This window comes from Symphalangus syndactylus, chromosome 1, assembly GCF_028878055.3.
Source record: "Symphalangus syndactylus isolate Jambi chromosome 1, NHGRI_mSymSyn1-v2.1_pri, whole genome shotgun sequence".
NCBI classification, from domain to species: Eukaryota; Metazoa; Chordata; class Mammalia; order Primates; family Hylobatidae; genus Symphalangus; species Symphalangus syndactylus.
Genome location: NC_072423.2, coordinates 120,715,381 through 120,742,755, shown reverse-complemented (window position 1 = coordinate 120,742,755; position 27,375 = coordinate 120,715,381). Strand labels below are relative to the sequence as shown.

The 27,375-nt window shown below is 46.4% G+C and overlaps 1 protein-coding gene across 2 annotated transcripts in view; it reads left to right on the top strand.

Annotated features, from left to right (window-relative positions):
• The window catches only part of MYRIP (myosin VIIA and Rab interacting protein), a 484,292-nt gene that overhangs the window by 369,133 nt on the left and 87,784 nt on the right, over window positions 1-27,375 (top strand). For both annotated transcript variants that reach the window (XM_055281804.2, XM_055281797.2), the window contains exons 6-10: window positions 3,222-3,319; window positions 3,535-3,615; window positions 6,263-6,406; window positions 18,569-18,722; window positions 26,101-26,738. In XM_055281804.2, coding sequence (XP_055137779.1) covers window positions 3,222-3,319; window positions 3,535-3,615; window positions 6,263-6,406; window positions 18,569-18,722; window positions 26,101-26,738 — 1,115 coding nt within the window. The remainder of the gene's footprint in view (window positions 1-3,221; window positions 3,320-3,534; window positions 3,616-6,262; window positions 6,407-18,568; window positions 18,723-26,100; window positions 26,739-27,375) is intronic.

Sequence of the window (27,375 nt, the reverse complement as noted above, 5' to 3'; positions counted from 1 at the left end):
AGACTCAGGACTTAAACCAGCAGCTCCCCTATTCCACAGCCCTTCACATTTGGACTGAATTATACCACAGCTCTTATGGGTCTCCAGCTTGCAAACAGCATATCATGGAACTTCTCAGCCTCCTTAATCACATGAGCCAATTCCCATAATAGATCTCCTATTTTATATCTATATATATCCTATTGGTTCTGTTTCTCTGAAGAACCCTAATACAGATGACTTCTCATGAATATTCTGTCCTGTATTATCCTTACTACCTGCAGCTTCTGCATAGGTTACCACACACCATTGTATGACCTCAAGTGCACCTCCATTTGCTGCTGAGCCAGAAATGCCCAGCCTTGATTTCTTCCCAGAGTTCTACAATCAGATTTCTAATGCTTGGCCATTAGCACCTGAAGATCCTATAGGGTTCTTAACCCCAACTTGTCCTAGTCAAGCTCTTTAGCCACTTAGGTCCACCAGTGAGAGATGTGTTTCCTTCAGTCCCTCTCCTCATTTCCCCCCAGCTACCCAAGTACCTGTCAGCTCTGTTTTCAATCTTACACTTTTCTTTCCATTCTGCAGCCCATATCCTGCATACCTCTCTGCTCAAAACTCTCCAGTATTAGTGTTAATTTCAGTGGCCATCTGTATCAGCAGGGTTCTCCAATACACTAATTATATATGTATGTACATGCATACACACACAGATTCCTTTTAAGGAATTGGCTCATGCAGTTGCAGGGGACTGGCAAGCCCCAAACATACAGGGTAGGCCAGCAGGTTGAAAACTCAGGCAAGAGTTGGTGCTTCAGGCTTCAGGCTGAATTTCTCCTCTAGGAAACTTCAGTTTTTGCTCTTAAGGCCTTTCAATGGATTGAATGAGACACACCCACATTGTGGAGGGCAACCCTTACATGAAGTCAACTGATTGTAGATGTTAACCACATCTAAAGAATACCTTGACGGCAACACCTGGACTAGTGTTTGATTAAATAACTGGGTACTATAGCCTAGCCACGTTGACACATTGACCATCCCACCATCTAGCTGGTCTTCTGAACTTTGGCCACCTTGCCTTCTTAATCTTCCCCCCACGTCCTTGCCAACCTTTCTCTCTGAAGCACTGACCTGAACCTTCACTTTTTACCCAGTGTTCCACATCACTTTCATCCAAGAATTATAATCATAGCATCCAAAGCCTTCCTAGTTACAGCTCCAGGTGCCTACCTTCCAGGGATCCACACAGATATCTCTATCACATGGATAGTTATGCATGTCTCTTAGTGGTTACTTATGTGTCTAATCATCCAATATCTTGGAAGGTACATGACAGCGTGGACTCAGCTTGTCCATCAGGTTATCACTGGGGCCATCACAGAGCCTAGCACACAAACGGTACTCAGTAAACATTTGTTTGATTCAACAAAAATTTGTAGATCTTTTCTGTGAAAAATACATTGGTGGCTGTCATGAAGAAGAGAGAGGGGAGATACAGTGTCTACCACCAGGGAGCTCTTAGTGTGATGACAACTTATATCACATAGGCTCTAGTTATCAAAACATTGAAAAGACTGTGCCACCTGGTGCTGTGCAGAGCCCTGGGCTGGGTTGCCCCTATGTGGCTCTATCATGACTGTCATAGCTGGCTTGTGACATACTCATCAGCTAGCTAGATCACTTTGACCTTAAGTGGATTGTTTAGAGACTTTATTATGTTTGCCAAATGATACTTTCTGTCTACATTTGTGTCCTTAAGAGTCTAAGAACTCGAATTATTTTTTAATTGAGTAATTAATGAATTGATATAGTCACACTCTGTCTCATTCCACAAAGAATTTTCAACAGCTTACAGGAGATTTGCATGTGTTAAATAATATAGGAGATTATAAATGGAAACAGGAGGTTGAAACTGAGGAAAAGGAGACCCAGGTACCCAGCCCTTGCTGACCTACATTCCTGCACATGTTGTGACTTGGACTTCTGGGGAAAACTAAGAGAAGGATGATAGAAATTCTCACAAGTACGAAGCTAAAATCTAGGATCCTCAAGGGAAACAGAGCTTTTCCCAGCACGTAGCTCCAAAAAGAACTTTGTCACCTGGGGAAGTCCTTTATTTTCTCTTCATTTGTTGCCATATCTTAAAAAAAAGTTCACTAAAAGTATGGTAGCACTATATTTTTTAATCATGTTAGCTTGTATTCATCTCAGTTTTGTGGTTAAAATCAAGGGCTTTGGATTGGAAGGAATTTGGAATGGAATCCAAATTCAAATTCAGAGGAATTAGAATCCAACAGGATTCAAATCTTAGCCTTCTTATTGTCTTGCTGTGTACCTTGGGTGGGTTATTTAACCACTCTGTGCTTCAAATTTACCATCTGTAAAATAGTACCTATATGGTACCTACTTACCACTGGATTTTTGTCAGAATTAACTGTGATCATGTATGTGAAACTCTGGGCCTGTTGCCTGCCATGTGGCTGAGCTCTGAGATTGGCCAGTGTTGTTAATACTGGTTGATAGTCCAAAAAATTATACCATAGAGTTTATATTTGCATTAAGTCATATGCACAGCCCAATGTCCTTAGTACATTTAATAACATTTTCCCCATCATCACAATAATACATTATATGGACAAAATAAAGCATAATCTTTATCTGAGAAAGTAGATAAAGAACCATTATTTCCTTATATTAAGCCCTTTTGTTCAGTCACCTTTAAGCCACTCTGTGTGCTTAGACCAGTGCTTCATGTTAGGATACAACAATGAATATGATCAATTCTTGCTCAATTCTTGCTCTCGGAAAATGACCTGTGGGAAGGGGCCAGGGGCATGGAGCCTTTCTGGATGATGACAGCAAGCCCAGAACCCGGGACGGACCTCCAGCCAAGCGCGGGGCTGAAGGGATCTGAGAAGATTTGTTACAGGAGGAGTTTTTGGGCCAAGCCTTGGGGTCCATGGGAACCAGCTCAGTTATGGAGCAAGAGTCTAGGAGGGAGGAGGAATGAGATAGCAGGCATGAAAGAATCAAATAATTTGTTGCAATTGGGGCACGGGACGTGAATGATGCATGGGAGTAAGTGTGAGGCAGGTGGGAAGGGCGAGGGCTTTGTGTGCCACGGTAAGCAGCTTAGAACTTATCCCGGAGCCCCTGAAGAATTTAAGCAGAAGAGCTTGAACAATCAGTTTACTCATCATTCCCTTTTAGAAATGCTCTTTGTTCTGTTTCCTGTCTAGGACATAGTGTGATGGACACCTTGGCTGTGGCCTTACGGGTGGCTGAAGAGGCCATTGAGGAAGCGATTTCCAAAGCAGAAGCATATGGGGACAGCCTGGTAGGGCCCCTCCTGCTCCTCTCTACGGGGGAAGGTGTGGGTTGGGATCCTGGCTGCCAGGAGAAAGTGCAGGTTGTCAGGAAATCAATGTCCCAGCAGCTCTGACTAGAGCAAGGCCCTCCCTCTGCTTTTGTGGTCAGGACTCTCCTGGCAAAGTGATTGCCAAGTCACCCCAAATCCACGCACAGCACATAGCAATTCTCTTCCCTCCGCAGGACAAGCAAAATGAGGCCAGTTACCTGCGGGACCACAAGGAGGAGCTCACTGAGGAACTGGCCACAACAATCCTGCAGAAGGTAGGTGGGCCCTGGCAGAGGGATGGCTGCAGTTTCCTGGCTGGGCCTGGTGCAGGGACTCTGGCAAGTAGCAGGTGAAACATGGGGAGTGTCTCTGGCCCTGTATCTTCTGTGCCTTCTCACTTTAGACTTTTGTGCCCTGGGGACCCATGCAGAGGGAATGTATTGCACTGCTTGCTTTGCAGTCACTCCTGCTAGCTCCATGCCCTACGCTGTCCATTGCACGGTGTACCTGTCAATTACTTCTGAGAAACCAACCACCCCAAAATTCTGTGGCTTTTGACAAGGATCTTTCTGTCTTCCACAGCCAATTCTTCAACACCAACTGAAAAGTGAAATTCCATTCTGCTACTAACTTCTTCCTGGAGTTAGTGCAGACCCCACCTACTTCAGACACCAGCCACAAGTTTCAGGTATCCCAAAGCCACCACACTTCTCCCTAGCCTGGTACAAATTTGGGAGTTTCCACAACCCTGGACCCTCAATTCAATGATTTGCTAGAACTCACAGAACTCAGGAAAGTGCTTTACTTACCATTACCCGTTTAATATAAAGGGTACAGGTGAACAGCCAGATGAAGAGACACATAGAGCAGCAGGGTCTGGGGACAGGATGTACAGAGCTCCCATGCCCTGTCTGTGAACATCACTCTCCCAACACATCGATGTACGCACCAACCAGGAAGGTTTCTTTGCCTTGTTGCATCAGAGCTTTTAGCCAGGTTTCAGTATGTAGGCATGATTGATTAAATGATTGATTACCTGATTGAACTCACTCTCTAGTCTTTCTGCTCCCAGCCCTCTATTCATTTACTGTAGGTGGTTTTTCTGGCAACCTGCCCCCATCCTGAAGTTATCTAAGGACCTCACCTTGAATCACCTTGTTAGTGTAACGAAGACACTCCTATCACTCAAATAATTGCAAAGGTTTTTGAAATTGTGCCAGGAACTGGGGACAAAGACCAAATACAGATGCTCCTGAACTTACAGTGGATGGGATTAAGTCCAGATAGTAACCCCATCCTAAGTTGAAAGTATCATAAGTCAAAATGCATTGAATACACCTAACCTACTCTTAATATATCATAGCTTCGCCTAGCCTATCGTAAACGTACTCAGAACTTGCATTAGCCTATAACTGGGCAGAATCATCGAACTCAAAGCCTATTTTATAATAGTGTTTAATAGCTCATATAACTTATGGAATGCCGTACTGAATACACACTGCTTTACCACCGTCATAAAGTCCAAAAATCTTAAGTCAAGGACTATCTGTATATATGTTTTGTTATACCACAAGTTATTTATTGCTCATACATCTGCAGTAGCTGCACTTCAAGCTGTGGGTTGGGACAAAGTCAGCTGCAGCATGTTCACTCTGGGGCCCAAATGAGAGCACATCAGCTGCCTGTGGCCATGACAGGAGCACAGGCCAGCAAGAGGAAGCACACAGTGCTTATTAAGGCCGAGGCTTAGCCCTGGCTTACGGTTACTGACTCCCTCCTCTCATCTCATTGGCCAGAGCAAGTCACACATCAAGCCCAAAGCCAAGGGCTGGGACGTAGATTCTCCCTATACTGGGAGGATCTGCAGAGTCACACTACAAAGTGCTGTATGCAGGAAGTGTTTAAAAACTTCAGTCTTCCTTTTTGGTCACAATAATTCACATCCCTTCCGTATGCCAAGTAGACTCACCACACCCAAAGACCCCCAAATGTCTCATCCAATCACAGTTCAAAGTACATCTGATCCAATTTTAGCTCCTTTTTAGCTGGAGATCTGTAAACTAAGCAAACAAATGATCTCCCCCCATATACCCAACATGCAATGTTGGAAAAGGGACAGGGAGACAGCACCTGCAGAGGGGAAGAATGGGAGGCACCGGGGGTCACTGGTCCTCAGCAATTCTGAAATCCTGCTGGGCAACATGGCTGGGTCCCCACCCTGCCATGGGAGATGGCACCTCAGTTCGTTGTTCTCTGGGCTCTCAGCCTTCCTTTTCATCCTTCTGTCTGGCATAAAGGAACATTGAAGAATATGCCCATCTTGGTGGCTCAGCACATTTCTTGACTGTTTCCTGCCTATAGGAAGTTGAAAGCCCAGAGACCTTGGTACAGATGGACTCACTAGATCCAAATGACTGTGCAAATGAGCTATTCTGGTGACTCTTGGTGTCTACCCCCTTGATAGGGCTTCCAGATGCTTCCTAAAGTCAGGACTTACAACCAGAGGCTCTGGGTTTGAGATCCAGCTCCACCATTTATGAGCTATGTAGCCTTATCCGATAACTTAGTCTCTCTGAGCCTGTTTCCTCATCTATAAAATGGAAAGAATTAGAGTATGTATCTTCAAGAATTAATAAAGACTACACAATACCTAACATGAGGTCTGACACATGCTAGGCACTTAATAAACAGAAGAAGCTGTTAACATCATAAAAGGAGTATCTATAAACTGTAAAATGCTTAGATTGCTCAAGGCTAGAGTTGTGCTGGTTTCTCATAGTGCAGATCTGGAACAGCCTGGGGTTCTGTTGAAACTAAGCTTGTAAGTGGCTGAAAAAAATTCCAAAGATGGTCCCAGTTACTCCACATAGCATCAGGAGGCCTCTCCAATAACTTGCCCCTTTTTTATCCTCCCCTCCCCAGATTATACGAAAACAGAAGAGCAAAAGTGAGCAGCAAGTGGAAGAAGAGCCAGGATGGCCACATCCCCAGAGTTGCAGCACAAAGGTGGCAGAGGAGGGGACCTCAGCATCCCCTGGAGGCCACCGTGCTCCCGCTGCCCTCTGGGTGAGTCCCCAAGCAGTGCTGGCCTACCCTCCACACGTGCAGGTCTGGGGCACACATTTAACCCTCTGTAGTTGAATCAGGTGGCCACTGGCCAGGGTAAAAATTTCAAAAGGATAGGGAGCAACATTGAAAGAGAAAGTGAGTGTGAGTCGGGGGCCAGGAGGGGTTGGAGAGGAGAGAAAAACACAAATGGTCTATTGATAATTGTAGAGAGAGATTTTACACAGAGACCAATTTAGGAAAAATACAAATGCTGATAGGCTGCATTTTTTTTTTCATTCTGAAAAGAATTGGACTGAGTCCAGTTGGGGGAAATAGCTTTATAAGGACCATGCGTATTCTTATAACCTAGATTGCTTGCTTTACTGAAACTGAAAAGTGACAGCGAGAAAATTGCCACTGCTGTTTCAACCACCAAAATGGTCACATCTGGACACAGAAAGTCACAGTGTGGAGCCAACCTTTCTGTCTGTCACCTTGAGTCATAGAGCTCAGTGGTCTTCCCACAACCAAGGGTTTGGTGCTGTTCCTGTCTTCAGTAGAGTTGCTGAACCTGTCACATCCTTTGTTACTGGTTTGAGTAAGCCCAGCTGAGGATGTGCAAAGTGCTGGGGAAGGAGCTGGGCGGGGCAGGTTCTGCAAGAAACCGAGGGACTGGCCAGTAGGGCTCTGGTTCTGCTAGATATAGGTGCTCACAGTCTGGGACAGGGCAGCACACAGGTGCACTTCAAAACTGGAAAGTCAGGCATGGGAAAGGCAAGGCCAGGGGCTTACCCCATCCTCACTTGGGGTCTAGTGGCATTCATCCCTGCATGAGCAGATTAAAATGAGGGTGTACAAAGCAGCACATGGTAGACTTGCAGTCCACAAGGCATCAGCATAGGTCACCTACATAAACTCCCTTGTCCTCGCCAACTGCCAGATGCACAACAGTTACAAGGAGTATCTTTATGGCTTTATCAGAGATTAAACTTCATTGATTTATCAGCAGAACCTTTCCTTGTCAACATGCTGTCAGCTTGTTTTACTGCTGCTGTCATGCATATGCTCAGCACCAAGGAGAACAAAACAAGTAGAAGACTCCATGCCCACCCTCCAGAGCTTTATAATCTGGTTAGCAAGGCAGGAGGGGACACGGGTAAGGCTAGTAAAAAAAGGGGTAATGGGAGATAGTTCATAATTGGGTGCTGAGTTGAAAGATTGAGAATGGAAATGGATTTGGAATTCAGACAAGGGGCCTTTCCAGCAGAGAGTGGAAAAGGATCCTACTGGATGGAGCAGGGGAGCAAAAGTCCTTCAAATAGCCTGTCACTCAGACTGGTCACAAAATCAGAGCTGCAGCTCCTGGGCTCAGGCTGCAGGCATGACATCACCTTGCATTTGGGGTCTTTCTGAAGTATTTTCTGCAAACTCAAAGTGTCAAGTCTTGGGGAGATCCAGAAAGTAGAAATTCCCACAGCACCCCAGACTCAACCATGAGTCAGTGAGTCAGAAGCAAGAACAGAGAGCTTGGGCTCTGTCTCTGCCACTCCTGGGGTAGAATTCTGGACTTGCCCTTGACTAGGTATGAGACCTTGAACAACCGTTTAGTTTCCTGTCTGTAAAATAGAAATAATAAGACCTGCCCTAAAAGATGGCTCTGAGGATTCCTTGTGTGGCCAACACAGTCTTTATTGAGCTTCCACTATGTGCAAGGCACTGTGCTAGGTGCTTGTATTAGTTTGTTCTCATGCTGCTAATAAAGACATACCCAATACAGGGTAATTTATAAAGGAAAGTGGTTTGACTCACGGTTCCATATGGCTGGGGAGCCCACACAATCATGGTAGAAAGTGAAGGAGGAGCAAAGTCACATCTTATGTGGTGGCAGGCAAGAGAGCATGTGCAGGGGAACTCCCCCTTATAAAACAATCAGCTCTCATGAGACTTATTCACTATCACAAGAACAGCATGGGAAAGACCCGCCCCCATGATTCAATTACCTTCTACCAGGTCCCTCCCATGACGTGGGAATTATAGAAGCTACAATTCAAGACAAGGTTTTGAGGGAGGACACAGCCAGACCATATCAGTGCTACAGAGACAGTGGTCTCTGCAGATACAGCAGACTCCACCATCTAATGGTGAAACATGCTATAAACAAGTAAATAACAACAACAACAAAAAACACAGGGGTATATATTTCAGTAATTGTCATCAAGGGGATGGAGAGGAGGGAGTGCTGGGAACAGGTAGATGCTTGGTTAGGGAGCTGTCAAGGAAAACCATTTTTAGGAGATGACATGAAACCAAGACTTGAAAGATGAGAGGCCTGAGAGCAGTAAGAGGAAGGGCACTGCTACAGAGGGAATGGCGTGCATAGAGGCTCTGAGCAGGAAGGAACTTGGCATGTTCAAGAAATAAAATAGTGGTTATGTGGCTAGAAAATGGGGGAAGGGGCACAGTGGCAACAGTGGCAGGTGACTAAATGAGACGTGGACATAGTTATTGCTCTATTATTACCTTATTTCCACGTTTCAAAATATGGGTGACTGTATCTTCAAGGTATCCCCTATGAGTTATGAGCTGTACTTCACTGTGTTTTGGTCAGCAAGGCTCCAGGCCCAGAGAGCAGAGCTGTTGGCATATCACTTACCCACCTGCTCCAATTCCCAGACCACCTGCTGCCACCAGCCCAACTCCACTGTGGGTCCTCTCCAGTGTCCTCTCCCCTTCCTTCCCACACACAGCCAGATGGCATCAACTTGCTTCTCTTCTAAGATATCAACTCACCCACTAGAACATTTCCATCCACTCACTGCATCTTGGGGCTGTCTCATTCTTCCTTTATCAGAAGCTGAAAGCTCTTTCTCTGACCCTGTCTCATTTCCCCTTGCACTAAAGAGACCTCACTCCCCAGAAACAGACCTTTCCTGATATTTCCTGTTGGCATCAGGTGACTGCAGTTCTGCACACTAACTAAAATTCTCATGTAAACCCCGTGAACAGAGAGGCACGGGAAGGGGGTCATCACAAAAAGCTTGAATAGTAATGTTAATAATGGAGTGATGGTCAGGTATCTATAGTAATAACACAGGACCAATACCTTTTCTTTATATAAGTTTTATATGCAACAGGCTTTCACACATTGTTTCCTTAGCTCCACATGAGAGCACCCTGCATTATCCCCATTTTACAAAGGAATAAACTGAGTCCTAGCTACCCCAAGCCACTGGAACTAAGTGGTTGCAGGTCTCCTGGTTCTGAGCATTTCCTACACTCCATTGTCTCCTGTTTCCTTGGGAAGCTCCGGAGATGGAATCCCCACTAGATGGTCACTGGATCTCCTTGTCATGCATATGGTTAAAGTTGGAAATAGTGTCCTTCCCACCTCCTAGAGACCAGAGACGCTCTGTGTATCATTAGAGATGTAGGACAGTGGGCTCTTGTATCATAAGCCAAAACGGTGGGCACAGCAGTGATGACAGCGAGTAGTGTTCCCGTTTCAGCAGCAGGACAGCAGAGGCGTTTCATCCACACTCCTCGGCCAAGCACTGGCTGAAAGCAGCTTCAAATAAACGACTGTGACCCTTCCCAAGGGGAATCTCCTGCTTGGCTCATCAGCTCACTGGAACGAACTCAGTCCACCCAGGACACAGGCATGGCCACAGGCTGTTTTCACTGAGGAAGACATTTAGAGGCACAAGCCAGAGTCTCACAGGATTTCCCTTTGGTTTACTAAAACAAATACCTCTCAGGATTTTATTTGTTTTGTCAGAAAATATCTGTCTTGCCAAATGCCCGCCTCCTGCACAGCATAACTCATGGCTATGCTTTGACATCAATGTAAAGAGAACTTAAGCATTTGTTTTTTTGAAGCAAATAGAGGAATATTATTTATTTCTAGATTTTTATATAAAAATAGGGTCTAATGGAAGCCCCTCCCTGGAATGTAATGTATCTTTTGAACTTCCATATGCAACACTTCGCAAGATATGTCCACCTTCCCCCGGCTTGAATCTACCTTTTAGGGAGGGAGTTGGGAGAGAACCGTGTGGCTGTAGTTTGGGAAAGCACAATCAAGGATACTGACACATACCCTTGGATGAGCACCTCTCCTGGCATAACAGTGTAACCATCCAGATCATATGCCTGGCAGGGGTGCAGGCACCTTACAGGAGGAACAAGGTTATCAGCTGGCTCTTTGTTACTGCAACCTTCATCTTTATCTTAGACATTTGATCAAGGAGGCTCCCTCCTGTCCTCTCCCTGTGAATTCACACCATCCCATGATTTTCAATACGTAAACAGCCTACTTTTGTCAACAATATCAGGAAGGAAGAAGTATGTGCTCTATCTCCCACCCCCCACCCCCCGCCATTCATACTTATACTCATGGGGAGCTGCCCCAAGCAAAGAAGCCTGAATCTGAGAATAAAGAGAAATCTGTTATGCACCCAGCTAGGTCCCGGACACAATTTTCCATTTGAGAAGCTGCTATTATCAGCCCCTTCGTGATTGTCTGTGGTCACGTGTGTTCTGGATTTTCCACAGCTCAGCACTGGGTGTGTAGTAAGCCTCTTGCAGTACAGGTCCGTGACTGATTGATGGCAGAACAAGTCTATTAGTGGGGCTTTAATGGAGGCCTGGACTTGAACCTTTCCCTTCAGGCTTCTGGGATACCTGTGGAGGAGGAAGAGTGTACTAACTAAGGTCCCAGCAAAAACACCGGGATTCATACCCTCATAAATAACCATTTTGAGCTCCTGACTTGGTTAAAAGACAAGCACTGTGATTAGAGCTTTTAAAAAATGTTATTGGAGGCTGGGTGCGGTGGCTCACGCCTGTAATCCCAGCACTTTGGGAGGTCAAGGTGAGTGGATCACGAGGTCAGGAGATCGAGACCATCCTGGCTAACACAGTGAAACCCCGTCTCTATTAAAAATACAAAAAAATTAGCCAGGCGTGGTGGTGGGCGCCTGTAGTCCCAGCTACTGGGAGGCTGAGGCAGGAGAATGGCGTGAACCTGGGAGGCAGAGATCAAGCCACTGCACTCCAGCCTGGGCAACAGAGCAAGACTCTGTCTAAAATAAAATTAAATTAAAATAAAATAAAAATAAAATATTGGGATGGAGAGCTTGCACTGTCCCAACTGTGGAGATAAGAATGCATTGAGTCCTGATTTCGTTGGCTTGTTTAGAAAGGCCCTATACCAAGTCCTAGCCTGAACACCACCAATGCTTGAAGTGGTGAAACAGATACTCATCTGTCCCCATTGGGCTTCAGCCATCTACATGTAACAGGACAAGCTGAGGTGACCCACAGAGCCCACAATGGCCAGCTCAGGAAGATGAGCCACAGATACCCCAACAGCAGTGACAGGAAGTGACCTGAACCCTCCCCTGACCTTATTCCCACTTCTCTTCATCCCTCCCTCCTTTTGTCCTTGTCTACGTCCTGCTGCCCTCCTTTCCCATTCTCAGACTCCCACTGGGTGTGGTTCTCCATGTCTTGCCTCCCGATGGCACTGGCCTGACTTCCCTTGGGCAGGAACCCTCTCACCAGCACCATAGCAGGGCCAGCCTGGTGCCCCCCAAGGGGTGACACACATGGTAGACACGGTCAGCTTTCTCAAATGCTGTATACAGCATGGCTGGGCACACTCATGTAGGCTAAGCCACTCCTTTACCTGGCCCTAATGCCCTGTGATGAAAAAGCCTGTGCTAAGAGAGTGAACCCAAATTTCAGATCACTGGTCTAGGACTTAAGTCCAAGAGTTAATTTCAGGTCCAAGAGTTAGGACCCAAAAGGGACTGACCCTGGCCAAAGCCACTATATGGCACACCTCTGGGAACCCCCATTCATATGGAATGCAATGTTAGTAGTACCGCCTGGGGATGTACAGCTGCTGCTGAGGCAAGAAATGTGAGGAACAACCATTGGTTGAGGACCATGTATTATGTTCACACATCACATGTGATTTCTTTTACTGCTGGCCACAACATAAGGACATACATTATTAGACCAATTTTATAGATGGAGAAACTGAGGCTAAAGCATTAACTTGCCTAAAGTCATACAGGTAGTAATAAGTGGGGCCAGAATTTGAGTATCTCTTTCCTGCTCCAAAACTATTGGTCAAGCTTCTTCCTCTGTAAAATGAGATCAGTAGCTCAGTGATCTCCGAAGTCTCTTTCAGCTGAGAGGTTCTGAGGCTGCACTGTTCAGTATGGTGGCCATAAGCCACAAGTGACTATTTTAATTTAAATTAAATAAAACTAAAAATCTAGTTCTTTGGTCACACTGGCCACATTTCAAGTGCTCAGTAGCACCAGTTCCTGGTGATGACTACGTTGGACGGTGCAGATGTAGAATATTTCCATCATCCATCAAGTTGTATTTGCACAGCACTGGTCTAAGGATTTAGAAGAAGAGATGAACAAACAGCATAAAAGCAGAAATACAAGGCCAGGTATAGTGGCTCATGCCTGTAATCCTAGCACTTTGGGAGGCTGAGGTGGGAGGATCATTTGAGGCTAGGAATTCAAGTCCAGCCTGGGCAATACAGTGAGACCCCATCTCTACAAAAAATAAAAATTATTTGGGTGGGCTGGGCATGGTGGCTCACGCCTGTAATCCCAGCACTTTGGGAGGCCGAGGCGGGTGGATCACCTGAGGTCGGGAGTTCAAGACCAGCTTGACCAACAGTGAAACCCTGTCTCTACTAAAAATACAAAAAATTAGCTGGGTGTGGTGGTGGGCACCTGTAATCCCAGCTACTAGGGAGGCCGAAGCAGGAGAATTGCTTGAACTCAGGAGGCGGAGGTTGCAGTGAGCCGAGATCATGCCATTGCACTGCAGTCTGGGCAACAAGAGCAAAACTCCAACTCAAAAAAAAAAAAAAAAGAAAAGAAAAGAAAATTAGTTGGGCATGGTGGTGCATGCCTGGGGAAAATGAGGTGGGAGGATCCTTTGAGCCCAGGAGGTCAAGGCTGCAGTGAGCTATGATTGCACCACTGCATTCTAGCCTGGGCAACAGAGCAAGACCCTGTCTTAAAAAAAAAAAATGTCAGAAATACACATGGATGCTGGCCAGAGCCTGGACACGAACCAATGGGCTGAGTTTCAGTTCTTGGGTACTTCAGAGAACATAGCTCTCCCACCTTTCCTCACCCTGGACACTCATCTGCATCACCTGCGCAAACCGTGCTTTAAGGGTCTTGATGCAAGGGGTCTGGGGTGGAGCTGGGGCTTCCCTATGACCAGAAACTCCTGGGTAATGCTGACAGGATGCCAGGCTTAAGGATGGTATCATTATATCTTGAGACAGAATCCTGACCTACAGGCTGTTTAGGGCCCTAAACCTGTGGCCTCCTGATAGGGCCCCCCCTTTTCAGTTCTCCATGACCCAGACACCTTTGGCTTAAGAAATAACCATGTAGAATCCCCAATCTCCATCAGCACCACTGCTTAGGCTTGACTGCAAAACCCAAACTTAATTCATCCCCATCCAGATGGGATTTCTCATCTATTCTCTTGGAAGAAGGTTCAGTGTGAATGCTCCGTTTTTAATTTCCTCCCTCATTGTGTGCTCTCCGCCAGTATGGGGGTCAGTGCGACCTGGCTTTCAAAGCCTTAAGATGCAATATCCTAGAAGGCACCAGTGTGAGTGTTATAACTCATTTCATGCCTCTTTGGGTGCATGCATATAAAAAGGCCTCTCTAATAATATCGTGATCTTATTGGTAATAACGATGATGACACCAGGGACCAGACACTTACTGTGTGCCCAGTGACTAAGATGAATCTCTGTCTGGCTTTCTCTGTTCTCCTGTCTTTTGTCCCTTCCTATTTTCTCGGCCTTTTCCCTTTGTCTCTGTCGTTTCCTTCCTCACATTCCTTCTCTCTTCTGAATGGCCATAGTATAGAACTAAAGTACTTTTTATCATTGCTATAATTATAGGATTGAATTTAATACTTACGTCTGACCCTAAAAACACAAAGCAAAGCTGTGTCTCAGTTATGTGTACATATGACCACTCTTCTTGATTTGCCCTCAAATCTTTGATACTAAAAACATTATCTCCCTGTTTTTTATTGTGGGCTCTTTGAGAGCAAAGACTGTTTTAAAGCTGTGGTTGGTGCCACAAGGAGCCTGTCCTGTTGGTGATGATGATAATCATAGCAATCATAGCAACAATCTATGATTCCAAGGGATATAAGTAGAACACATTGCTGCTGCCCACACAGGAGATGCAGCTACTGCAAAGAATGCTGTAACAAAAGTAACTGATGATTACACTGGGTGTTTTGCTCAAAGCTTCAGGACCGGTTGGTTCAGATGGCAAGTCCTGCTGGGCTGGGGCGCATTAACCAGGAGTGCACTGCTGCCAGGCTTGCAGCAAAGGCTGTCAGGCACACACCAAGAGAGCATGGAGGAGCATCGAATTGGAATCAGTCAGACCTGAGTTCAACCCTTGCCTTACCCTTGGCCATCCATATGCTTTGGGCAAGTTATTCAATCCTGACTCTGTTTACTCATGTGCACTCAATCAAGTTGAGTGAGAGAACAGTTACACCGGCTCAGTGGTAATACTTAATAAATGCTCTTATTTGGCTAATATTTCTTGAGTGCTTTCTCTGTGCTATGCATGATACTGATCCCTTAACATGAGGAAACTGAGGCTTAGAACAGTTTAAGTTTTTCCAAGATCCCACATAGCAAGAGGAGGAGCTGGCATATACCCACTACCTAATGTATCACCCATAAATTAATGCCCAAGGAGTAAAGAGGAAGGGCCTATCTGAAGGCCCAAATTCTCAAGTTCATCAATGCAAGGGATTGCTGATGTGCTAACATTCTGGATCCATGGACTCCCCCTGCAGCCCCCTTGCATAGATGTTCAAACACTCTAACTCAGACTAGCTCTTCCAGTCACCAGCCCTGCGTCTTCTGTGTACCCTAGAATAAGTAAGACAAGGGGAGGCTGTGCGTAGGAAAGAAAAGTGAGCACAGAGGGCTCAGCCAGGGTTATAAGCCAGTATAATAAATAAATTACTCCTCTTGGTCCAACTAGCTGGTGAGTAAAAGCATTGTTGTGGTGCCCTCTGCTGGGCATGTGTTGCTTGTAATGAATTTGTGGCAGAACCACACCTGGGTCTCAGAACTGTCTTTTCCACCCTGGCTGGAGACTGTAGGCCACCAGTGTCCTAGGACCTGTTGGAGATAGCTCTGCTGGGCATTTTGTGGTTGTCAGGGTGTAGTTTTTTTCTAGTGTGGAACAATGATTTGCCTGAAATAGACTATTTTTATAGCCTGGCATTCCCTACTCTCTGCTATTGGGACCAGAGAGGGACTTTTCATTTGTTAGTCTTGGATTTTGCAGAGAATGGGGGAGAATTTTCGTCCCGTAAAAAAGGACCCCAGCCACCACATATACACACAAGTCTGAGCCACTGCAAAAGTGAAATATTAAGTATTGTTTCCCCTTTTTAAACTTGTATTCAGTGATTTACAGTGAGAAGCTTGTAGATTTTTTTTAAAGGCCAGATACAGTAAATGGCTTCTGTGAGGCTGCAATAATACTGCATCTGGCAACTAGGCTGTCAGCTTCATAAGGGCCAGCACTGTGTCTTACAGCCTATAAATTCAGTCACAAACATGCAACCAAGGATCACAAACAAAAGGCCATCCCTGCACTCATGGAGTTCGTTGTGTGTGGAAGACACAGCAAGTCAGTGCACAGCTATAACAGTGTGGACAGAGCTGTGTGATCACACAGGAGGAAAAACCTAGCCAATCCCAAGGTACACCAGGGCCAAGGGCGTTTCCCTCTTGATACACGGAGGTTTGCCATAGAATGATGTTTTCCTGCATTTTTAATAACTTCACTTGCCAGTTGACCACCATCCTCAACCTCTATCCTCTCTGAAAGCTGCTCATTTTCTGTCAGATATTTAGCAAAATCGCAGAATGGCTCTGAATACCTAGCCCTGTGAAAACCTTGGGTGTTGTCAAGCTGCATCATCCAAACTGCTCTGGACACTCAAAACAGGGTCAGTGCTTGCTGTGCCCTCAGAATGAAGGAGATGACACTCAGCCAAAAGCCACTTTACATGTGTGTTAGCTTGGCTCTCCTCCAAGTAAAACCTTGCTCTCCAGGATGACAGTGGGCTGCTTTTTATTTCTTACTCCATAATTTTGTGTAAGAAATTAGAAAAAAAAATTAGGCACTTTGGAAAACTCATTTTGTAACCATTCACTCGATAGCAAACATTCATTGATTTCCAATTCTGTACCAGTTACTGTGCCAGGGGCTACAGATGTCACCGCTAAAAGAACATTACCCTCAGTTGCTCCACAGTCTAGTGGGGGCCCTAGGCCAGAAGAGAGATGTTTGCAAGAGTGCAGTAAAATGCAAGTACAGAAGAAGCCCATGACCCCCAGCCCAGATGGGGAAGGGGGCAATTGGTAGATTTCCCACAGGCCATGGCCTGCTTGAACTGAACCTTATCGACGCACAGTGTCTTGACGAATTGATAAGACAGGGAGAGCTCATCGCCTCTGGGTTGCATTAACCTATGACCATTGCATTGAAAGGCAGGTCTGGAGGCCCATCATGCTCTCTCCTCTATATTTGAAGGGATGGGAGCAGGTTGTAACACTTGGTTCACAGCTTAGGGGATTCCATATTTGTTCTGTAAGCCCACCTTCCTCCTAGATCACCCCAAGGTCTCGTGGGGAAAGTAGAGGTTTCCTACGACTCTGAATCTGAACTGGTCTGCATTACCACTCTCCAACAGAGTGCACCAGATGCCCTGTATGTGAGGGGTCCTGGGCCCTAGCCTGGCCTGCAACAGTGGGGATGCTGGGTTTTGATCCTCATCTATCTCTGCATCTTTCCTCAGACTGGTCCAGAGTCCTTAGGAGGCAAGGCCATTGAGTGCATCTTCCTCTTCCAACCTCTAATCTTAAAGCTCAGTGTTGTCACCCAAGTATCCTGTGCTCAATTTTGCTGTCTTTCTGTCTTTGTTATTCTCTCATACCTTTTTTTTTAAGCTACCATTATCATACAGTTTACTATGAGTGCAGGGCAAGATTAAGTTTCCACATCTCTCAAGGAATTAAGTCACTTGGCCAAGGTAGTGTAGCCGAGGTGGTCATGGAGCTCAGGCACGGCTGACTCCTGGGTCCAGCTCCAAAGCACCCCGTGGCCCTGCCCACAGCTCTTCTCTGAGAGAGCTTGCCTTTATCTCCTAGGCTAGGTACCTGTGGGAGACAGAAAGGTGAGGAAATGAGCACACTTTGCACTGGGACAGAAGGGAGTAGGGGCTGCTGGTGCTGACGTCAACCAGCAGGTGGAAGCCCACTGCAAAGGGGGCCTGAGTTTTGTATCAGTACTTTGTTTAATACTGTAATCATAGATGCTTTCAGTGGCTTTGTGAATATGCCCTTTCCTTCCTAAGATTAGCAATGTAAAAAGAGCAAAATAAACAACCAGTAAAATATAATTCCTTCATTAAATGGCAAAGGAAAACTTTAATCTCTTTCTATTTGATAAAATTCTATATACAACATTTGAGCTTCACAATACAACATATATATAATGCATATAATGCATAATATATAATGCATTATATATGTAATGCAGTTCAGATTCGTTCCTGTCAGTCACTTGAATTTCCATTGCTGCTACTTATCCTTAGGTTAGAGTTTGTTTTCCTTCCTTTAATTTAGGAGCTACGTGGGAATATGTTGTAATAGTCCTGTGCTGTGGATGGATCATACCTTGCTCTGGGATCTCTTCAGGTTTGGAGGTCTTTGAGGAGAAGATGCTTTCCACTTTGCATGCCCGAGAGCAACTCATCACGCACAGTTGGCCCTGAGAGATATTGGCCGCAAGAGTGTTGGATAAGAAAGAGCCATATGAGAACTGGCCCCATAAAATTCCACTACATCTCATTCTTTCTACTAGGCCTGGCTGACTTGCAAGGGAATAAACATTTGTACCATTACCTGGCATTATATACTAATTTGCAGCTTTTAAGGCTCACATGAAAAGAGCCATTACCATTAAACATGTTTTCTCCATGCTGTACAATGTCTGCCCCCAAAAGGTGAAGGCACACCTCCCAGGCACTGTACCTTATGAGCTCACCCCTTCTCCTCTTTCCTTTCCACAGCGGTCCCAGTCTGCCTTTTCAATCACTGGAGAAGAAGCCCTGAAGACCCCTCCAGTGGAGGCTGCATCGAGGCAGCCAAGGGACCAAGGCCAACACCCGAGAGCAGAGTCTGCTCTGCCCAGCTGGAAGAGCGTGGACAGACTGGATGAAACAAGTAACTGTTTTAAGCAGCATCTAGTTGGTCTGTGGGTTTCAAAAGTGTGGTTTGGAGGCTTCTCGGCTATTGCATGGCCACTCTGCTCTTCTTCCCATAAGTCTGAACTGGTGTGTGTCCCTCTGGGCTACCAAGTCATGAGGCCTCCAGCACAACACACAATATGGTCATGTTCTCCACTCAGGCAGTTTTCCTAGCTGCTCTGGCAGAATGAAGGCTCTTAGGGTGTCATCATATTCTATGCTCTGTGCTGAGACCTGTGGGACAGATTGGGGGCTCCTGGACAAGTGTGTTCACATCACTCCACTGCACACCCCACTTCAGCTACCTGTTCTATGTGGACTAGGAGAATGTGTCTTATGTAGGCCAGGAGCATTAAACCAACCTCTCAAGGCATTTCAACTTTCAAAGGGATTTGGGTCCCAGCAAATTTGGGTCCTTAGGTCTGGTTTTAAGGATGTCCTTTCTGAAACTGGATAAATTAGTTAGGGCAGCATATGCCACTATAACAAGTAAACGGAATATCTAAGCAGCTTAATGCAATCATTTTCTTTTTCATCACACAACATGCAGTACAAGTACCCCTGGCCTGTGGGAAGCCTTCAGCGGCCAAAGTACAAGATTCCCATCTTGAGGCTCTATCATCCTCCAGGCCCTCTGAGTCTTTTATGGGCTTATCCACATTCAGACAGCAGATGGAGGAAGGGAGAATGGAAAAGGCAGGCACCTGCTTCTTAACCATCTCAGCAGGGAGAGCTCACACCACTTTCACTCCCAACCTGTGGATAGGGACTGGTCACCTGGCCCCACCTCAATGCAGGCCCTGAGAAATGGCATCCTGGCCAGGCAGATGCATACCAGTAACACTGCTGGGCCATGAAAGAGTCTTTGGTGGGCAGTTGTCTAGCCCTGCCTGAGGGACGTCCTGAGGAAGGCATTGCTGTTCGCTTGCGCCTCTGCTCTTCCTGCTTCCTCCCCCTAGAATGTCCTGCCTCTACATGGGGCAAGTCAGCTTGCCTCTTTAGAGGCTCTTCAACATGTATGGCACATGGTCCTTTATAAAGCTGTTGAGTCATGTAATCCCTCAAAATGAAGGGACTCAAATGAACTGAGTCATTTTCCTAAAGTCTCACATCAGAAGATTGTTAGGTGCTTGGACCCATCACTGTGGGTGACGGCCAAGGGCCATGAAGCCCCTGTATTCAGGGGGCCTCCTGGTCTACATGAATGTCAGACTAAAACTTGCCCGCACCCCTGCACAGGTCTACTCCTCTCTTCCTATTTCCTGCATACACACACTGTGTCGGGAGGCCAGGTATGTTTGTCTTCACATGAAGAAACCGTTAACAGTATTCTCATCCCATATCATATCAGATTTAGACCCCTTTCCTGAATAATGAAAACAACAAAAAAGATTAACAGCAGCATAGCCATCCTAGTAATAAGCTTTGAAAGATTGTGCTATTATTTCTACTCTAACAGGGAAAAGATTTAACCAACAACTATAGAAACAAAATCCATTGTTATCACAGTGCAAAGAATAGAAAACATTAAATATTTTTAACTGTCATTCTAAAGATTTACCAAAAGAGATTATTTTTATCTTAACATTTTAGTACCTATCAGTAGAAACTGCAGTGCCATGGCATTGCAGAAATTCTGAAGCATGTGATCGTTTCTTTACTTATGTATATGGTGTTTGTTTTTGTTTTTTAAGTGCATTTTTCTTTTCTAGATATGCCTTTCTTTCCTCCCTCTGCCCTCCCAGTCTATTCATATTCATTCATATTCTCGCTCTCTCTCTTATTCCTCATTTTCTCACTTCTCTCTCCTTCTCTATGGATTGCAAATGCACACAGAAAACGGACTGTTAGATTCCATAGAGCACATGAGAATACCACATAATAGAACTTCAGTACACAATATCTAGCTTTCTAAAATCACTTTAAAACATACAGAGTCCATATGTAGGAACTATTTTATATTTTCCTCCAACAGCATTACCAGACACTGTCATTATTTTGTTTTGCAGATAAGAACATTGATGGACAGGGAAGTTAAGTGACTTGTTCAAGACCCCACAGCCAATGTAGGCAGAGCTGGTCCTCAAATCCAAACATCATGACTCCAGTTTACAGGCTTTCAACTACTGCATTATAAGTGTCTCTCTACCGTAAAAACAAACAAAAAACATCATTTCAAAATTCAGACTTGCAAAGTGATTAATGTGTGGGATATTACAAAAACAACTACAAGATGCTCTATTTCACAAAATACTTTCCAAATGGATAAATTTGCAAAGGAATTTTGTTTTCAAAACATGATTTTGTACATAATTTTCTGTAAAATTAGGCACCCATAGGTAGTTTTTCAATTGTATATAAACATGAAACTTAGTTCCACAGCATCACACACCCAAAAAAAGATTTCACATTCTGCTCAAAACTCTATGCATCTCTCAGGATAAAGATTTAAAATTTTTTAAAAAGGACTTGGGTGGAAAACTTCTGGTTTTCTGAGGAATTTTTAGCCCTTGACATGCTAAACTGTCCATGCCAGCCTCAGAGGTCTTGAGGGATGTCTGAAATGTTTAGCAGGAAGCAAATTATTCCTACAGGCATTGCTCAGTCTCAGTTGGGCAGAAACATCAAATAGAGGAGTTTCGGAGGTGGAGGTCATCTTAGAAAGTGCCCACTGGGCTATATTTAGCAGTTGTGTTTATGCCTCAGGAGAAGGGTTGATTCAGGAGCCTGTTAGTGCACAGTTGGGGTCAGTCTTAGGGGCACTGTGATTTGGGTAAACCACAGTAACTCCACTTTCAGTCTTGACGGTGCCTATAGCAGTTAATAGGTTTCCCCCAAATGCATTTTCACTTTATAAACCTTGATTGGGCATTTACTCTATACGCTGCGTGTGCTCAGTGTTGGGGAAATAAAGATCGGGGAATTGTCACTGCTCTGGGATCACTCAGTGAGAGTTAGTTGTCTGCACAATAATGGAAGAGCAGGAATTTGGAGAAAGAGGAAGAGGGAGCAGGATCCCCGAGGGGTGTTCCTGATGGACCGAGAGACTGTGGTATTGGAGCACAGGTGCAGCTTTGATGAGGCTGCTCAACAACCACCAAAGTTTTCACATGGTTTGGTATTCAGGGAGCCATCTGTGTTTTTGCTAAAAAGTAAAAGTTTGCTGAGGGAAAAGTTGGTCAACTTCTAGCTTCCAAAGAGGCATGAGGCAACCTAGGGGTGTAAAAAAGCAGGAGAAGGAGAGCTGGTAATGGGCCAAATGCCATCTCACCATGTAGTGGGTGTTGGAGCCCAGGGACCACGTTTACAACATGGTCAACCCTAGAGCCAGCCCTGAGTGGCATTATCAAGGGTCACCTCCTTTGGATTCCTCCCAGGGCCCCAGGAGAAGCTGCAGACAGAAGGGCTCATTGAGAGCTGCTCAACGAGCCCCGTCGCCCCTACAGCCTTTGGTGCCTGTATTCATTAACAAGTAGTCTTCATGTGCCCAGGATGGGACACAAAGTTGGCCAGGGGCTTGGGGCATAGCGGTGAAGAAGACATGGCTCTGTCCTCAGGGAGCTCATGATCAGGATTGAGGGGTAGGGTAGACAACCAAGAAAATAAACTATAACATAGTTTGAGTGTTAAGAAATGAAAGCTTTTTGGCAAAGCTCAGAGAACAGAATAGCCAGCTTCTCAAGGAAGGAAGTCCAAGCATATGAAATTGAGGACTGATGTATAAGTCAAGTCTTGAAACATGGTCCAGAGAGCAGCCTCAGTGACAGATTAGAAGGCCCAGAGGACTTTTCCTTTCTTCTCAGAGTGAGTGCTCCACAGCCATGCTCGGAGTCCACTTTGCATCATGTGGGCGTCTTGGTTTGACTCCCACCAGAAGCAGAACCTAGTATGAGAATCTGAAGACCTATAGTTTATTTGGGAGGTGAGCCCAGAAGACACACAGGGAGGGGGGTAGAAATGTGAGATAAGGAAAGAAAATCAGGCAATAAATGACTTGTTACTGAGCAGATGGCCACTGTGGGTGGCTGGAGCTTGACCCCACTGGGGACTCTGGGAGCCAGTATAGAAGACTCACCTGCCTGGCAAGCAAAAGAGCTGGGATACTTAGCCACCAGCTCCCCTACTCATTGGTTGAGGGCTGCTCCCAGGAGGTGATGAATCCTGGGTACTTCTACCCCGCCCCTGGGGCAGGCAACACAGGCTCTAGTAGCCAGAGCAAGCCTCAAGTGAAGACTTGCAAGTGCTGGCAATTGGAAGTCCAGCTGGCATACACTGAAGTGGTGAGGGCCAAGTTTTGGGGTAGGGCACCCACAGAGCCTGCTGCAGGAGAAATCAATATAACTACTTACTAGCCATGCATAGATTCACTGAGAGCCTGAGCATTCCTGAGAAACCCTTACCACCTGACTGACAATCCCCGGACACAGCATTAGGAAATGCCAGCAAAATAGAAATACTTTTCTCAAAAGACCTGCTATTACCACCACCACAGGTAGAGCCCAATAATAAATGGTAATAACAACCCTAGTGAGCCACTCTTCTGAATAATTCCATTGTCAATGAAAATAGTGTTGTTGTATAGATAGTAATATGTCACACTGAATAACGACTATCAGATACATATATATTTTCTGTATACATACATATGGAGTGCATGGGTGTTAATTCATAACCAGGTGTTAAGTACTAATGCTAAATCCGATTCAACAGATATAAGCTAAAAATAGCTCAGGGCCCTAAGTATAGCAGGCACTAGGACTGATGCTTTATATGTGTTATCTCATAATAATTCTAGTGACAGCCAAAGGTGGGTCACACTGACCCCACTGTTGGGCAAGGAAGTAGGCCCAGGGGTGTTCTCTAACCAAGGTCACCTGCCAGTAAATTCAGTAGCTGGGGATCAGTCCTGCATCTGCTTGAATTCAAAGCTCTTGTTCTTTGTCCTACACTAAAGCAGCCTCCTTCATTTATAGACAAGGGGAAAGGAGCCATCAGGAATTAATTTCCTCTCTGAGCAGGCATGTGTAACACACTCACGAGCATCCCCTCGTGCAGTCCTCTGACAACCCAGTGAGGTATTAGCTATGCCCTTTTTCACCAGTCAGAGAACTGAGGCACAGAGGATCACATAGCTGCCAGGTGGCTGAGTGGGGCTTCCTCTCGGACCTCTGGCTTCGAGACCACTGGTCTTTCCACTGCACAAACTGGCTCTGGGACAGAGCAGGCTAATTTCTTGTAAGGATAAAGAGATGCCTGAGATCCAGGCCCTGCCTCAGGGACCTTGTCCTCACACTCAGCAGGTGTGTGACAGCTTGAACACATGGAAGAACGAGGAATGAGCCAACCAGGCCCTCACACCAGGAGAGCTCAGAGAGGACAGGCCATGTCCAGCAGGGAGATGAGAATGTCCTCCAGGAAAAGGCCGTTCCCACCAGTGGGATGAGGTGTTGTAGGGTCACTAGAGCTGTACTACATGGAAGTGGTGGAGACGGACACTGAAGGCAACAGCAGCAGAGAAAGGCAGGTGCATGGTCTCAGGCTTCTTGGAGGCCCCTGCTTATATCAGCCCACTGCCGGGGCCCAGCGTCCTCCTCGTCAGCGAAAGCCCCACTTCCTGACTCTCAAAATAAAAATAACTCGATGTCCTGCCAATCTGAGCTGCAGTCAGGCAGTGGAAGTGGAACTGGGTCGCTGTTGAAAACATATGTTTCACCAACATCTGAATTCCCCTAAGGCTATGGTTCTGAAACAGGCTTAGCAGGTACAATGCTCCGTGGGCAGCACTGTGAAATACTGATAACTTTCATTTCATTGTGTGGAGCAGTAGCAGTTTAACTGGTAGAAAACCTGTGTGTTTTAACTAGCATAAAGTAAGACCCTGCCTCAGAGTCCTACTGCAACAGGGCTGTGGCTGCTGCAGGCCTTAAGCCCCGAAGCAGATGTCCACACACATACTGGCGAATGGTTTCTTCAAAGCCCTGGGGTCCTCATCTCTGCCCCTAGGCAACCCTGCAACATCCGGATTGAAAGAAAAAAAAAGGCTGGGCGCTGTGGCTGACGCCTGTAATCCCAGCACTTTGGGAGGCTGAGGCGGGCAGATCACCTGAGGTCAGGAGTTCGAGAGCAGCCTGGCCAACATGGTGAAACCCCGTCTCTACTAAAAATGCATAAGTAGCCGGGCATGGTGGCATGTGCCTGTAATCCCAGCTACCCAGGAGGCTGAGGCAGGAGAATCGCTTGAACCTGGGAGGTGAAGGTTGCAGTGAGCCAAGATCGTGCCATTGCACTGCAGCCCAGGCAACAAGAGTGAAACTCTGTCTCAAAAAAAAAGACAGCTCCTGCTGGCAACTGCTGTGCCTGAGACCTCAGTCCTGGGCCAAGTACGAATAGCTAAAGGAGCAGCATGTCATCTTATTCCCACCCCACAGACACATGGGAAGAAAGCATTTTCCTGTTTGCCTTAAACAAGACAAAACAACTTTTACCAATCCACCCCCAGCATGCAGATCAATCCTTGGGACCATGCTCTGGGCAGACCCGAGCCCAGTTTAGACCACTCCAGACCATAGTCACAGCCTGAGAACTGCTCCAGCTGCCCTTGCATGGTGCTCTGCAGCTGGCCAAGGACTTCGTGGCACAATCTATAGCCCAGAGCTGCCTCGGAGTCAGGTAGAAGATGCACCTCGTCCTCACTCTACAAGTTAGCATCTCTGTGACCTTTAACAAGTTACTTAACTTCACTCATCTTCATTTCCTCATCCGTAAAATGAGATTGGAAATACCAAAGTTATTTGGCCTCAAGTCCTTTCCAGAGTGAGGCATGTTCCTTGAGTTAAAAATAGACCTATGTGCCTATCTCAGGAGACTGTTACAAAGTAGGATCTATAAAAGAGCCAAGAGCAGATGTGTTAACCTCTGAGGTCTCCCAGGGCAGGTGGTGGAATTGTTTCCCATCAGTGAGGGGAAACTAAGGATCCAAAAGACAAGGTCAAAGAGCCAGAAGCTGGTACTGCCAACTGCAGCCCTCTCCCCTCCCCTTCCAGGCAAGCCTGGGGCAGGAGTGGGGCAGTGCTGAGGAGACTGAGATGGTGTCAACCCCAGTAGACTGAAATAGGAGCCAGATTTCCAAGTTTCTCTCCATCTGTGAAGCACTGGGACCCTTTGGGCTTTCAAGAGATTCCTTGGGGAACTTTGAACTCTGCCCACCAATTGGGTTTGCCTTCCTGGGCTTCCTAAAGGCAACTGTTCTCCAACAGCCCCACAAGCCACTCTTGGGGAGGTAACAAGTGGCAACTTCATCTTGCATTAAAATGATAACAGCCCCTCTCTGTTTTCTCTATCCTCTCCATCCACAGACCTGGCCCCAGTTTTGCAGAGCCCTGACGGGAACTGGGTAGCCCTGAAGGATGGCGCTCCACCCCCCACCCGACTACTGGCCAAACCTAAGAGCGGGACATTTCAGGCCCTGGAGGTGGCCTCCAGTGTGGCATCTGCCTACGATGAGATGGGCTCCGATAGCGAGGAAGACTTTGACTGGAGTGAGGCCTTGAGCAAGCTGTGTCCCAGGTCCCGGGCCCTGCCCAGGAACCCCCAGCCTCAGCCCACACAGGCCCAGAGCTCTGACCAAGGCCCCATAGCTGCCTCCCCATCCTCCGCAATCTCCCCCAACCCTGAGGCCATGTGCTCTGACTCAGAGACCTCCTCTGCGGGCTCTTCCCGAGAAGTTGGGCACCAGGCCAGACTGTCCTGGTTGCAGAGGAAGGCCCCCAGGAACCCTGCAGCTGAGAAGATGCGCCTGCATGGAGAGCTGGACGTGAACTTCAACCCCCAGGTGGCCAGCAGGGAGACCTCGGACAGCAGCGAGCCAGAGGAGTCCCCCTACACCACAGACCGGCGGGCCAGGAGGTGGAGAAGAGCCCGACTGGGCTCAGAAGAGCCAAGCAAAGAACCATCATCCCCCAGCGCCCAGCTCCGGGATCTGGACACACGTCAGGTAATGGAAGTGCATGAGTGCAAATGCACACACACCCTTTAGGTAGGATGTGCCCTACTCCAAGCACAAGTGGCATAGAGTCCTGGGTTTGGAATCCACAGACCGAGATTCTCATCTTGGTTTTGCTGCTAAGTAGCTGAGTGACTCTAGACAGGTCACATCAACTTTTGGGACTCCACATCCTCTTTGGGGATGACAGCCTAGAATTCAAAGTGTGGTTTGTGAGTGTGGTCCCCAGACCAGCAGCATCAGCACCACCAGGGAACTTATTAGAAATCTGCCAAATTGGAGATTCTGGGCATGGGACCCAGCCGTGTCTGTTTTAACAAGCCCTCCTGATGATTCTACTGTGCACTCAAGTTTGAGGGCCACTGGCCTTGGGTTTAGGGTGAGGGATCTAGAGTCAGACTGCCTGGGTTCAGGTCCAACTGTGTGGCCTTGGGCAAGGCATTTCTCTAGTTCTCAGTTTCCTCATCTGTAAAATGAAGATGATATTAGAACCCACCTCAAAGGGTGTTCGTGACAAGTGAAGGAGATGTTTATAAAGAGCTAAGCTCTGTCTGAGATGTGATACTAGGTCTCAGTAAACATTATTTCAATATTCTGTGATTCTTTAGTCCACATCAGACCTCTTCTC